This window comes from Equus quagga, chromosome 11, assembly GCF_021613505.1.
Source record: "Equus quagga isolate Etosha38 chromosome 11, UCLA_HA_Equagga_1.0, whole genome shotgun sequence".
Classification (NCBI taxonomy): domain Eukaryota; kingdom Metazoa; phylum Chordata; class Mammalia; order Perissodactyla; family Equidae; genus Equus; species Equus quagga.
The window spans coordinates 107,747,211-107,762,282 of record NC_060277.1 but is presented as its reverse complement, the minus strand read 5'-3'; the positions used below and the strand labels follow the sequence as shown (position 1 = coordinate 107,762,282).

The window sequence follows — 15,072 nt, the reverse complement described above, 5'->3', positions numbered from 1 at the left end:
TGAGGGTCAAGGAGGCCTGGCTCTGCCCCTGGACACTTGTCACTTTGGACAGGCCCCTTCTCTCCTGTGTTAACTGGGTACCCCCTCCCCTGCCCCCCAGAGCTGCTGTGAGCATTTCTCTAAGTGGGCATGCTGGGGCTGCATGCTGAATAACTGGAAAGGTTAGTTTGTTAATTATCCTAGGTCTTATGCTCTGGGTGGCAGTATCATTTACATTAAACTGACACATTAGAGCAAAATCTTCAACAAAAGAGCCAACTAGCTGTTGTCTATGGTTTAGAAAAGCACATTTTTTCAAAGGGAGGGATTTGCCCCTCTGATGTCGGGAAACACCCTTTGGTCCCTCCCTGGCTGTTGACAACCTCTTCCCAGTGGGCCAGAGGTCCCTGGTGAAGATCTTTGTCCTGCAGTCCCACAGTTACCCATGGGAGTGGGTCGTGGTCTCAGCCCTGTTGACACCAAACAAAGTTGGGAGCAGCGGGTGTGTAAACACTGGACCGGCCAGCTGGGGGCATCTCAGATGTCCTCTAACTTCCTCTTCTCGCGCCCATGGGTGTGGGCAGCTCCTGAGATTCAGGGGCTGCACAGAAAGAGGCTGCCTCCTCCCTGATGGAAAGGATGTCTGCAGCCCTCAGACATATCAGTTGCAGCCCATCCTGAAACTCGGCTCTCCCCAGTATCCAGCACCCCACCCAGATCACTCATTCTCGCCACCCCTTTTTGGAGCTTGTCAGATGCATCAGGCAAACCTGGAAATGTTGAACGTGTATGCAAACCCCTCCCTGGAGTTGTGGCTTCCATAGGATGCACCCTTGGAGGAAATTTCTGAAGCAGAAGGAAAAGAACATGCAGCTCTGGAGAGGGAAGAGCCTGGGTTTCAGAGTCCACCGGGGCTCACAGCCCAGCGCCTCGTCCCTTTTCCTCTCTGATCCATCGCGTGGAGGTGAGCATTCCCTCCTTTAGTTCATGTGTAAGGCTGCTAGGCCAGAGCCCAGCATAAAAAGGGCCACCAGCTTCCCATAATGCAAGAAAAGACCAGAGAGACGAAGATCTTGAATACAAGGCCTAATTTGGAACCTAGAGGCATCTTAGAGGAAACGCTTGATGCCTGAAGACTCAGCCTTTATTGAGAATTGGCATCTGGAGCCTTAAAAATAAATAAAAAATAAATAAAATTTTAAAACTTTGATTTTGCAAAGTCTAGTTGCTCCGACAGTGTTGACGCTGCAGGCCGCTTCAGCCCGAGAGCTGTGAGGGGGGTGTTTCAGGGGCTTCTCTGCAGCCCACTGTGGGGTGCACCATGCATGCTGGGAGGCTGGGTCCAGGAGCCTCGATGCTGCTGTCTGGTTTTGAAAAGACCCCCAAACTCCTGACTTCTGAGTCTGGCGGTGGCCCGAGGGTCATGCCAGGTGAGCTCTAGGGTCTCCTCCACCTCCAACGTCCTAGAATTCTGTACCCATGTTGGTCGTTGTGAGAAATATGGAAAGATATTTGGTGGGGCTTCAGAGTCCCAATTCTCAACCACCAGCCTCTGGTGGCCACAGCCACCCCATCAGGTCCCCACAGGAGGTTGAAGCGCAGAGGGTAAAGTGAGGCAAAAAGGAACACTTTATGCCTTAGAGAGTCTTTGCGCTCCAAACCCCATTGTGGTCTCTTGGTGAACTGGACTAGATTGTGGGTGAGCTCTTTCCCCTTAACACGGGACAAGCCTAAGCAGCCCTCTCGTCCCTGGGTGCCTCCCGGAGTCATTACTACAATCCCAGTGTCCTTGGCCCACTCCAACTAGGCAGGACACAAGGAGAAAAAGAGCCGTTTCAAAGAAACAGTGAATCCCGAAAGAAGACAAGCCCTTCTTTCCCACTCACTAGACTTTGTCCTCTTCCCTCTTCATAGCAAAAGTTCCTCCTGGCCCCGAGAGCCCTTGGTCTTATTTCTGACCAATATTGGTAATTCTCTTTCCTATTGGGGTTAAGATTGAACTCCCCCATAGATGTCAGAAAGCGCCTTAACATTATGCTTCTACCTCACTGGTTCCAGGCCACTGGGGCCGTTCCATCAGATACTTGTAGACCAGCATTGCCCTTCCACGTTTGATCGTCAGTGTTGGTGATCTTGACAAGCTCATGAGTCTCGCTGGAAAGGACTTAGAGAATCATCTTGTCTGTCCCCAAGCTTCAAGCGAGACTTATAGCCACCCCATCTCAGAGTAGACTGTAACAGTCTCTAGCATTTGAGGATGGCTCATCAGATGCCAGCAATGATATGGGGGCCACCATATCAACTTTGGACTTCTGATTGCATGAGCTAATAAAACCCTATATGTTTAGGTCAAGGGCCATCAAACTCTTTCTATAAAGGGCCAGATAGTAAATCTTTTAGGTTTTTGGGATAGACAGTCTCTGTCACAATTACTCACGTCTGCTGGTGGTACAAAACCAGCCATAGACAATTCGTCAACAAATGAGCATGGCTGTGTGATGATAAAACTTTATTTATGGACGCTAAAATTATCTAATTTTCATGTGTCATGAAGTATCATTCTTTCTTTGATTTTTTTCAACTATTTAAAAATGTAAAAATCATTCTTAGTTTGCAGACCATATAAAAATAGGCAGTGGGCTGGATTTGGTCCCCGGGCCGTGGTCGCCGACCCATGGTTGTAGCTCCTGTTACGTGGATTTTCTGTTACTGGCAGCCTAATGCAATCTTACCTGACACAGTGATGGCGATGAACCTTATTGGAAAGTTGGTTCTAACCCCTCGTGCTTTTTTATGTCTGTTTCAGAGGGTCTTGCTGTTGGAGTTGGATTTGGGGCTGTAGAAAAGACGGCGTCTGCCACCTTTGAGAGTGCCAGGTAAGCCAGCACCTGGTGCCCTAGGACGTGGCACTGCACCCAGTGGTGCTCTAGAAATGCTTGTTACCTGGATGAGCAACCCCAGCTCCTCAGGGCTGCCTGGTGGAGGTGGGGAAGAGGTCAGGTGAAGCTCATACCTGAGGTACTCCATCCAAGAAGCAGGTTTATGCCAAGTAACATGAATATAATCGCAGGCTTTTCTCCACACTCTTTAAATATATAGTCTAAAGACAAAAACACATGACAAAGGCAACAATTGATGCCCTCAACTGCTCCCTCCTTTCTGAAGCCCTCCCTTGCCCTTTCTTGACACTGGCCTCTCCTGCTCTCCCCGTCTTCATGCTCCTTTGCAGTTCTTCTGTGGGCTTCTCTTCCCATGGCCCTTTCTGAAATGTTGATGTTGCCCACGGATCTATCTCTGGGGCCCCCTTTCTTCTCACTTATTGCACTCTCCTTGAGGAACATTCTCCATTCCCAGGACTTTATTTTCCATCTATATGCTGGTGACACCCGAGTAGATGTTCAGCCTAGATTTTTCTCCCAAACTTATTCCTGTGCGTCCCGCTGCCTTCCAGACTTCTCCCCTTAGATGTTTCACAGGATGCACCCCCCATGCAGTATTTCCAGCATTGAGCTTATTGTCTCCATCTGCTGTCATGCAAAACCTGCCCCTCCTCCAGGGTTGCCCGTCACCACCTTGCTGCCAGTTGACCAAGCCAAAGTCACTGTCAGCCTTGAGTCCTCATTTTCCCTCATCTGTTATAGACAATCACCAGGCCTCGTAAAATCTTCCTATCTTCTGCCTCCCTTGAATTAAACAGGGCCCAGATAAGGTTACAGCCTTGGGATCACAAAGAGGGCTTATCCTTTAGGCTCCACATGGCCTACTTGTGCCCACAAAACCACAAATACTGCAGCCTCCAGGCTGAAGGACAGCAGGGTAGAGCCGTCCATCCAGGGGCAGCAAACCCAGATGCCTTCAGGGGACTAAAGGGTAACAAAAATGTGTGAGACAATTGGGTGGAGACAGTGGGAATGGTGGGGGCAGAGGTGAACTTCAAATAGACAGCACATGCACTGTCTAAAGACAGCTGAATTCACGATTATTTTAAAAACATAATTTAGGTCAAAGACATAGCCCAGGGGCTGCTGGTTTCTGACCCCTGCATCCAGCTCATTCCACTGCCTTCTGACTGGTGCAATCTCAATGTATAATTTTTTCCCCCAAGGCAGTAGTACCACCTCCTTTAAGGATCAACTCTGTGTCTGTTGACCCTGGTGGTGAGGACCTAAACCCTCACATAGCCCCTTTTCCACCCTCCCTGGTTACTGAACTCGCCTCTGGGGCCTCGCTGTGTCCCATCACCTCCGTCCATCTATTCCCCCAGCTGGCGTGGGACCCCTGCATATTAAGCATAGTCACCGCCGGTCACCGAATTCTACTGCTGTGTGTCTGCTCCATGAAGCCCCGAACGTGTGTGTGGGCTGGCGTGTTCCAGGTTGAAATGTTCCCTGTTCTCAACTTCTTATCCCTGCCCGTCAGACTCCCGAGTCACTTCCTCGCTCTATCTATCTGCAGCATCGTTCATTAACGTGATGCCTATTTTGAAAATCAGATGAGACAGGAAATGGGAGGAGACTTCAGAATATAAGAAATGTCATCAAAATCAAGGGCTAATTATGATTCATGATGCCCTTCGGCCTGCTCTTCTAACGCTGGGTTGGGGGAGGGGGGAGTTTGGCTCTTTATCACTTGGCACAGCCGTTTTGGTCTTGGCTCTGTTTAGACCACGAGGAGCTTCCGAGTCAGGCACTATCCCGGGGGCTGGGGAGTCCAGCGGGGCCGACCCCGTAAGCAATCAGAGGCCAGGTCCTCCCACAGCACGGGGACCACACACACTGCAGAAGGTCTGTGCCTGGCACGTGACAGCCCTGCCCCAGGCACCATGCTCACAGGCCAGGCTCCCTGTCATGTGGTGCCACGTCTCCCGTGACACCAAGCTGTCAACTCCAATGTCCCTCTATTCTGTCACCAGCACTTTCTGCTGATCTTTATAAACATTTCTGAAGAAAACAGAGCAAAAACCTTTCTGACCCAGCTCCCTGCTTCCCTTGACCAGACAGGTTCTCTCGGAGTTACATAAACCCTCAACAGGACCCTCAACCTGGGGTCAGGCTGGGGCATCAGCTGTCAGCATTATCAGCCTCACAAACCCTCTGCGAAACAAGCCACACTGGGGCATTTTCATGCCTCCACACTCCATCCACCCCCTGTCACAGTCTGTGGGATGGAGCTGTTGGGGCTCTGCCGCCATCGCCACTGTGTCCAGAGGATCCTGGGAGCTCCCTGCACTGGAGGCCACAGAGACAGGAGGAGCTCTCCCTCCAGCAGACCCCACCTGTCAGCCCGTTTTCCCCACTTAGAAATCCATATATGATTCATGGTTGGAGTCTTCCTTTCCGAATGCCTGTGGTCTTACTCTTGAGTGGTACAATGCACAACAGCATCCGGGCAAGGCTTGTTAGCTCATGGGCCCTTAGTTCATGCTACAGACTGGGGTTTCATGAGAGGACAGGGACAAGAGGGTGGAGAGAGCAAAGTCATCAGATAACTAAACACATCCTTTAGGAGAGAGAATTTGCTTTTTAAAATTCCAGCTGTGTGTGATTAACAAGCGGCACACCGTGGAAAGGCTGAAAATAAAGGAATGACACAAGATACGAGGTGAATGCTAATGCAGGGGAAGCCAGTCTTACAATTTTAGTATCAGCCAAAACAGGCTTTAAGGCAGAAAGCCGCCTAAAGAATAAAGGTCAATACTTAATGAAAAGAGAAACAGTGCACAGGTGGATATAATGATCCTGCATTTGTATGCACCTAGCAACATAAGCCACAAACTGGTTAAGAAAAATTGTCAGAATTGCAAGGAAAACCAGGCAAAACCTCAGTCATGGCAGAGGAGCACAATTTCCCTCTCTGCCACTGATAAAAAGTTAACGAAATGTATGTAATGGGCATATATAGAACCCCAACCCAGCAATTAGAAAACTTAACATTCTTTTCAAGCACACGTGTGCATGTTTCCCAAAATTGATTAGAATGCTGTGCCACAGAGAAAGTCCGAATACCCACAAATCACTACCTTTTAGGCCACATTCTCTGACCTTACTGCGATAAAATTGAAAATCAGTAACAAAAAAGATAGCCAAAATAATCTGTTAGTGGGCAGTTAAATCCGTGGGCACCATAACATTGGCACAGCATAAGCTCCAAGGGAGCGACGCAAACCAAATCGTCTGAGAAACCAGGGGATGGAGGGGCAAGCTCTTCCCTCATCTCATCCACTTCTTATATTGGGCGGTGCTTTGCCAGGAGCGTGGAGACGGGCAGCTTGGATAGGGGAGCTGTGGGGTGGGTAATGCTGTGAGCAGGGTCGGTCCCAAGCCTCTTTCAGGCCAGTGGATAGATGATTTCACGGAGATGAGTTCACAGGATGCTTTAAGACTGATGGCTGTAGAAGAAGTGCGTTATTCAGCAAGAGGTTGCCACTATGGGGGAGTTCTGACGCGGGGAAATGACAAAGCTCGAGAGGGGATTTAAACGTTAACCTGGCTCCGATGGAATGGTGTGAGGGAAGGAGGTAGGCAGACCAGTGTGAAGAATTTAGCGATTCAACAGGTATTTATCGTCCAGCCACAGCTGTGTGTTTTAGCAGCTACAAAGAAGATAAGGGATGCTGTGATGACGTTGGGAATGAGGAGGGACTGACGGGAGGAAGAGGTTTGAAATGCAGAACCATCAGGCGGCTTTCGTCAGCTGATTCTGTTGTGTGGAAGGGAGAAGTCAAGTTCGGACGGCCAGGAGATGTAGGCAGTCATGTGGTACTGTGGAAGGGGCTGAGAGGGGAGCAAGGATGGATTTGCATCGATTTGGGAAAGGAAGATGCCACGTGGACCAAGCTAGCTGAGCCAGGTGCTTTCCTGTTCATTTGGTGTGGGGGTCAGCAAACTACGGCCGAATTTGGGCCAAATCTGGCCTAACCCACATTTCTGTAAATGAAGTTTTATTAGAACACAGCTAGACTCATGTGTTTACATACTGTCTGTAGCTCCTTTTGTGCTGCCATGGTTGAGTGTCAGAATTGCCACAGAATTCTTAAGGCTGAAAATATTCACTGTCTGGCCCTTTACAGAAAAAATGTGTAGACCCCTAATTTAGTGGACACAGTTCATAGTTTCAGTCCAGATGCGTCATCAAACACTCTGACGCCAACTGTCTTTTTTATGACCTCTTTCTTGTGCCCTGTTTATGATGCATTTGGAAGCAGGAAGTTCTCTTCTCTCACTGATGGCATCACAGCCACCCATGAGGGAAGAGAAAGGTAAGAAGTTAATACACCAGGAAGGCACTGTCTTCAGTTCCCACTTGAGTTTCCCTGACCAGGAAAGATGACAGGCCGCCCCTAGCATGTAATTTGTGTATGGCTGCTGCCATCTAGTGTCCAGATGCTGTTACTTCACCACCTTTATGGTGCCCTTCCATCACCTTCTTCCACTTGGTCCACCTTCCTTCCTCACCAGGTAGCTTGCTTCGGGGTGTCCACTCAGAATTCAGCATTGCCTGAAACATGAAGAGTCTTGGCCAGCAAAGGCAGCCTGTAGTTCAAGGGAAGCACAGCTTTCTTCTTTCTGACCTGGTCCCGCAGCAATTGCTTTTGGTTTCACCACAAAGAAATTCTTCAGACCACAGGTCCTTAGGGAGTTTGCTGCTTAAGTGGTTTTCCTTTCTCAAGTGTCATTACCTCCACAAAGCGTGTTCTCCAGAGAGGAAACGTGCCCTCAGCTCTCGCTTAACTCAGTGACAGGCGTAATTCAAGCCATTAGGGAAAGCAAGGTTATTTATGCTTAAAGAGTCAGCTTCACTTAGTGCTTCCTGTTTTAAGCTTTGACTAAGCTCACGTCGGGAGGCGTGTGTTGGTGAACACACCCTGACCGCCAGGTGCAACAGCATCCTGAAGCAGGCTGTGTGCAGAGAGGAGGCTGGCTGCCTCCTCATGGTGTGCCGTGGATAATCCACAGAGCACATCTGCAAGATACGCCTGGACACGTTTCCTGCCAGGTGCCCCGAGCAGCTAAAGCTGACCGACACCTGCACACTTAGTGAAGGACGCCTGGCTGATGAGCCTGCGTTTGGACCTAATGTAGCTGATTAAGTTACACATGGGGCATCACAATAAATTTTAAGGTGTATGTTTGCCCCCCAGAGTAAAGAGTAAAATGTAAGTCAGGTATATCCTTTCGCCTGGCTTAAAACCCAATATATCAGGGCCGGGCCCGTGGCCGAGTGGTTAAGTTCACATCACATGCTCCACTTAGGCGGCCCAGGCTTCTCTGGTTCGGATCCTGAGCATAGACCTGCGCTCTGCTCATTGGGCCACGCTGAGGCGGCGTCCCACGTAGCAGAAATAGAAGGACCTACAACTAGGATATACGACCCTGCACTGGGGCTTGGGGAGAAGGAAAAAAAAAAAGAGGAAGACTGGAAACAGATGTTAGCTCAGGGCCAATCTTCCTCAACAAAAAAAGCATACCTTAAAAAGAAAAAGAAGGGGCCAGCCCAGTGGCACAGCAGTTAAGTGCGCACATTCCACTTCGGCTGCCCAGGGTTTGCCGGTTCGGATCCCGGGTGTGGACACGGCACCGCTTGGCAAGCCATGCTGTGGTAGGCGTCCCATGTATAAAGTAGAGGAAGATGGGCACAGGTGTTAGCTCAGGGCCAGTCTTCCTCAGCAAAAAGAGGAGGATTGGCAGCAGATGTTAGCTCAGGGCCAATCTTCCTCACACACACACACACAAAAGAAGTCCTCCCTTTAAAAGAAATAAATAAAAAAACTTCAATATACATGTTGACATATTAACAGTCATTTAAGACAGCAGTCATTAGTCAACTGAGAAGACGTTTTTTTAGAAACAAAAGCAGCACTAGACATATTTTCCTGGTCACTAGTCAACTTTAACCAGCTGATGAGTCTGTCTAGACGTGCAGGACCTGTTATACATGGGCATCCATCACTCCAAGTAGTCCTCAACTTTGGTTCCAGTGTATTCTTGAAACTAGGTTTGCAAGTTAAGTGCAGAGAAGCTGAGGAGGAGAATTCCCCGTTGTGGTGGGGAGGGCTCTTAAGAACCAGAACATAAACCTTTTCATTGTCGTTCACCCAGGCATCTTTCGGGGAGCAAGCTGCTGTAGCCATCTGCACATTGCAGACTGCAGAAGATGCCCCTAGGCCTCCCTGAGCAGGGCCCAAGTTCCCAGACTTCTGGAGAATTCCGAGGATCTCCCTTCCTCCAGGCTGCCCATCCTGACGTCCTCCCTGCCCGCTGAATTGCTCTGACCATTTACCAATCCTGGGGGCAGCCAGGGCCCAGCCTGGCCTCCCTGGAGAGCGGTCTTTAGCCTTGAGAAGCAGAACTGCAGCGTGAGGACAGGAAGGTGCCTGGGAAAGAAAACACTTTCACACCTTGACTTCATCACTCCCACCCCCTGCCCCAGCAGAACACACCCTCCCCCACCCCCTGCCCTTCACTCACTTCAGCAGAATTGGAAGGTAATTTCTGTGCTTTATTTTCACTAGCAGACTCTGCTCTCAATTTTATCTTATGCAAAAAAGCCCTTCTCTTGAACCCATCAAATTACCTTGCCTGGAATTCTAGAGTCATCTATTGGCAGCTCCTTCTCTTGAATTTTTCTCTCCAGTCTTCCAGCACACTGATAGCCTTACCTTGAGTTCTTAAGAGATGGTGGAATTTGGAATCAGGCAGCGGGTTGGCAGACAGTGCCACTGTGCGGTGGTCTGACGTCAGAGCTTGCTCGGTAATGTACACGAAAGGGGGAGGTAGACCTCGGAAGGCGATGGGGTGGTGTCGCTGTCCTAAACAGTGTGGCTGATACAGCACTCAGACCCGCAAAAATTAAGGACCATGCACGTATAGATACAAGTTTATAAAAATGCTCTGTGCATTTTTTGAAATAGCAGCATTTTTACATTCCAGCTATTTTGACCCTAATATTTCACCCCTCATTCAATTCAGCGCTTAAGGTTTCCATTGTCTGTTTTCCCAGGCCAGAGAATAACAATATAGCTTTGATGTGACCCAACACAGAGAGGAAGAAAAAATGTGAAATGGACAACAAAAGAGCAGGACACTCCTCTGACCTTAGATTGTCCATAGAGGGAAATCGAGGTGTGAAGAGCCCTAATTTCAGAACACCCCAAAAATCAGTTCAATTTTTCTTTATTCATCTAGGGATGACACATTTATTTTTGTAATGACTTTTTTAAAAAAAAAATAATGTTATTTATATATTAATCCTGGAAGTAAAGAGAATTAGCTTAAAAGCCTGCCAGACACCTGGGCGAAGTGAGACTAGAACTAAGCAGTTTCTCGTGGACAGTTGTAAGTAACGAGTAACCAAGTCCTTTACCCATCTGTCCATCTGTCTATCCATTCAATCCACAGAGAGATTTCTGAGTGCAGGATTCATCTTTTTGGAAAGATAATTTAGGACAATTATTCTATTCATTGCAACTGGGAAAACTTGCGTCATGGGGCTCACAGGCTGGAAGTGGTCTTAAGAGACGGTTTTGCCTCTTAAATATTTTTTTTTAGCAGTTGAGCCTTTTCGAAAAAGATGCTAAGCGCACTTTCTGGATGAAATAGATGCTTCTGGTCCAAAACAGCTCCCTCTCTGCTTTTGGCAGAAAACCCCAGATCTAGCCCAAGCCCATAGTTTTGTTACAGGTGAAGAAACTAAAATTCCAGAGAGTTCCTGGTTCCTGAATCCTGGGGCACTTTCCTCCACTCTAAGGATGGTCCTGTCACTAGATAGTCATGTTTCCATTTCAGAGAACATGAGGAACTTACATGGCGTCCCCACTTTCCTCTTAGTCCCCGGTTCCCTTTTGAGGTTCACTACCCCCAAGGCTTTTTTGACATTTTTTCCCTCTTCCCCATTTGAACCTCAAGAGGTGCCTCTCCCGTCCTTGGAACACCTGGAAGTTTTTGAGCAAGCTTTTGGAAAGCAGTGTGTTTGGTGCATTGCTGTAGGAAGCTTGAATAAAAGGGGCAAGAGGTTTGGAGGCTGGGAAGCGAACGGGGAGAAAGGAATGTCCTTGTCCACACCCAGCAGCTCTTACCTCTCTCTGCCCCTCTTTCCTGGCCGCTTCTCCCTTCCCATGGGTTTTTATGATGATGCTTTTCCCAGCAAGATCAGCATGATTCAGGGGGAAAAAAGTTGGAGTGTTTTCCAGTAAGACGTCTCCAGTACGTGTGTTAGTGTCCCCGATCCTCCCCAAGGATTTTCTTTGGCTGAGTAATGCTCTTGAGGGACAAGAGCTCCCTCTCAGAGACTTTGCCCTCCACATGCCCAGGTCTGTGCAGACAAATAGTATGTCATCGTTACCTGGAAACCTGGCAACTCTAGTGATGAGGAAGAGAATCTGGAACCTAACAGCCGTTCGCCGGCAAAACACGCCGCTCGTGGAGCCTGCTGCTCGTAAATCCTTGCGTTGGATGCATGGACAAATGGACAGATGGTTGAATGGAAGTCTGTTTATCATTTACCTCTTCCCTGAGATTGTCTGTGAGGAGCTATTGAATCTAGGTCTGGCTTCGCCCATGTCCCCAGCAGATTTTGAGGCCCTCTTTCTACACTCCCCAGGACCGCTGTGATAAATAATATTATTTTAACAAAAGGCCATTAGAGAAGTAAACGTGTCACTCCCAAAAGGGCAAAGAAAAATCTGATTGGCTTTGGGTGTTCTGGAAGTCAGGACTCTTCACACCTCTGCTTTCCTCTGCCAGCACGAATAATCAATGTCTGAAGCGACCATCGGGTGTGTCGGGTGACCCTGCTGGGCAGTCCAGTGACTGCCATTTGTCCCTTCCTGCTGATACCAGAGAGGGGCCGTGCCTCACTCTGAAAGATGGTTCTCCTTTGAAGGATGGAGAAATTCTCTAATAGACAGCAGTGTTGTCACTTGCATCCCCGTACACGCATACACAGGGCTACAAAGACCGAGAAATCGCCCCAGAAGGAGTATGAAGCAATGCGCTCGTTTCAGCCCTCTGTCCTCCCAGTGACACCTCGCTGTCAAGCAGGTGGGACGCTGGCTCACCAGCACCTGCCACTCTGACCGTGTCCTTGGCTGTTACTATCTGTGCCTCAGTTTCCACATGAATCCCCTGAGAGAGGGGGATTGTATCTGTAGTTCTAAGACTGTCAGGCTTTGCGGGACAATGAAAATGTCCCCCATGTATGTGAAGACTGAGGTAGAACTGCCACCCGTTATATTTTGCAAAGTAAAGGTGTTGAAAGAAAGCTGCCGTTGTGGGCTCTCACCACCAGCCAGTTCTTTTATGAGGTTTCTCTCTTGGAAAGTGTATTTATCACCAAAAATGAGTTCATCACGTTGGGATAAAACAAAGTCTTTTCTACCTTCCGGACAGGAGCTCACTTTCCCCCCTCTCTCTGTCTCTCTCTCCATTCAAATTCATGAAAACCTTGTTCAATAATGCTTGATATGTAATTATGTCCTTAATACAGATTACTCAGTTTTACCCCACTGGACAATGCAGATGATCTTGACTCTCCAACTTATCCAGCTGCTGTTTTTTTAATCTATGTTGAGAAGACAGTTTCTCTAAGTAGGGCTGATAGACTTTTAAATATTTTCCTTCTCTGTCACCTTTCTCTGAATGCCTCATCTGGGAGAGGAGGAGGACAGGGAGGGGTCTTCTCGAGAGAGGGAAGTCACAGCCTTATGAGAGATCTTGATCCTTGAATTCCTAGTATTATCCAAAAAGAGAGTGCCTTAACTTGGAAAAGAATGTGATACGGAAGAGACTAAATTTCTTTTAATTGACTGATTTTTTTCTGCTACTGTGTAGAAATGGGGGCTCAAGGACACGGTAATATCAGAGGAAATAAGATTAATTTTTGAAGGCACACCTGCATTACAGTGTGTAAACAAATGAAATGCTTGTTTGCCCAGTATGGGTTTTTTAAAATTATTATTGTTTTTTATTGCCGTAACATTGGTTTATAACATTACATAAATTTCAGGTGTGCGTCATTATGTATTTCAATTTCAAAACGGGGTTTTGGGTGTGATTTGAGAGAAGGCAAGAAACAGCGACCCAGGCAACTCCAGACACTTGTCCTTCTGCTTCCAAGGCTGGGAAGAAAGCAAGCCCTCCCCAAGGGGAGGGGGATGGGGCGCCCCCTGCCAACAGCTGCTCACCTGCAGGGGAACACAGTCAGGGAGACCCTCACTCAGGACCCGCCCTCCCGGACCCAGTGTGCTGGAGGGCAAGTGGAACATTTAAGAGGGTGGATTCTGGAGCTGGACCACCTGGGTTCAAGTCCTGGCTCTGCCACTTACTGGCTGTGCAACCTAGATGGGTGGCTTTTTGTTCTGTGCCTCAGTTTCCGAATCTGCAAATTCTCATAATAATAATAGTTAGTAGTAATGATGATAGTATCCACCTCAACAGAGCATTTCGAGAACTAACTGAGTCTGTATATGCAGAGGCCCTGGAACAATGCCTGGTGAATAGGAAAGCGATGTACAATGTAGGTATTATTTTTGCTCATTGACCTACCCAGCTGAGATGCTGCAGATAGATGCCCAGCCCATTCCCATCCCAGCCTGGGTTCCAGGACAAGAGCTCCCTGCCCCCTGCCCACCCGGAAGGAGAATTGGGTCAGAGTGGCTTCCACAGTCTACGTGGAACCAACATACCAGGCCAGAGGCCCAGGTCATGGAGTATGGGGTCTCAGGTATGTGTTGCTGGACCTCATGTTGTTTCTGCTCTTCTGTGTCTTGGGATCCATGCCTGACACTGTGTCTTAGCATCCTTTCCTCGATTTCCTTTCAGCCTTCCCAGCCTGACTTTGCTGTCACATCTCAGCACGGAGCCTTCGCGCTCACTGGCCTGACTCTGAGACTGCTGGGTAAACCTCTGTATTGTGCAGTGGACACTTTTCTCCGTCCTGCACCCTCGGCCGGAGCAGAGCCTAGGCTGCCTCTTCTGTTCTCTACATGAGGCACAGGACCGGGCTGTGCATGGTCTGCTCTGCACCGGGGAGTGGCCGGCCTGCCTGGAATCCTATACATGATTTTATAACAAGCAGGCCCCTCCAGATGGCATGAGCTGCTTCCCTCTTGTCCCTCTAATTCCCTGAACTCATTTTCAGGCCTTGAGTTGCTTGTAACAAGCTGTGCAGGAGGATGGACTGGGCAGCGACTGGAATGGAGGAGAGAAAAGTGTGTGTCATCTCCAGCGCCTGGGAAAGTGACAAAGAAACCACACTGTTGTTCTCAAAGAGCCTTGCAGGGTCTGTGCCTCCCCCAAGCCTGCTTCAGGCTGAACAGAGTGCACGTTGTGTAGAGATCGGTCCCCTGTGCCAAGATGTCCAACCCTGTCGCCAGGGACTTGGGTGGGGGTGGCCAGGGGCAGTGGTGGCGGAGGAGGGGGCCCCAGCATAAATGGCCCCTTGTGCTGCTGATGGGGGAGAAGCTGCCGCCCCGCAGACAGAGGAGGGCAGCACGGTGCCTCCCTCTTCATCCGGAGAGTGTGACTTGTGTGGTTACACTGCAGGGGCCATCGCTGCCCTGTCCATCCTCCCGCGCAGTTTGTTACAAGCAACTCGAGGCAGAAAGCAACTGTGTTTTCCAGAGCCGACCATGAAGGGAGCTCCAGGTGTGGCTTGCTTGGGGTGGCGGTCTTCGTTTCACATTTTGCTTGGCGAGCTAAGAAAGGCAGCTTGGACATATCAGTTCTTCGCCCATGTGGCTCCGGTAGGGACAGCTGTCACTGTGGGCTGTTTGCATCCATCACTTGGTCCTCAGTGCCATCCCAGTATGGAGATGAGCAGACAGAGCCTGGGAGCATCCTCTGAGGTCCTGCTTATGCAAGTGGCAGATTCACGCTTTAACCAAGGCGCATCTGATGCGGAAGCCCATGAATTAACCACCTCTGCCTGGCTCTCTCACCCTCCCGCTGCCTCTAGCAATCACGGAACACTCGTGAAAGCTAACGTTTACGGAGTGCTTTCCTTGTGCAGATCCTGTGCTCATTGACTCACTTGTGTTAGCTCATCCTTAAAGCCCCCATGAGGGAGAAACTGCCATCCCCATTTTGCAGATGCAGA

At 49.0% G+C, this 15,072-nt stretch overlaps 1 protein-coding gene across 5 annotated transcripts in view; it reads left to right on the top strand.

The window, feature by feature from the left end:
* The window catches only part of SLC39A11 (solute carrier family 39 member 11), a 339,059-nt gene that overhangs the window by 270,192 nt on the left and 53,795 nt on the right, over positions 1 to 15,072 (top strand). For all 5 annotated transcript variants that reach the window (XM_046676895.1, XM_046676894.1, XM_046676896.1 and 2 more), the window contains one exon: positions 2,786 to 2,855. In XM_046676895.1, the coding sequence (XP_046532851.1) occupies positions 2,786 to 2,855 (70 nt within the window). The remainder of the gene's footprint in view (positions 1 to 2,785; positions 2,856 to 15,072) is intronic.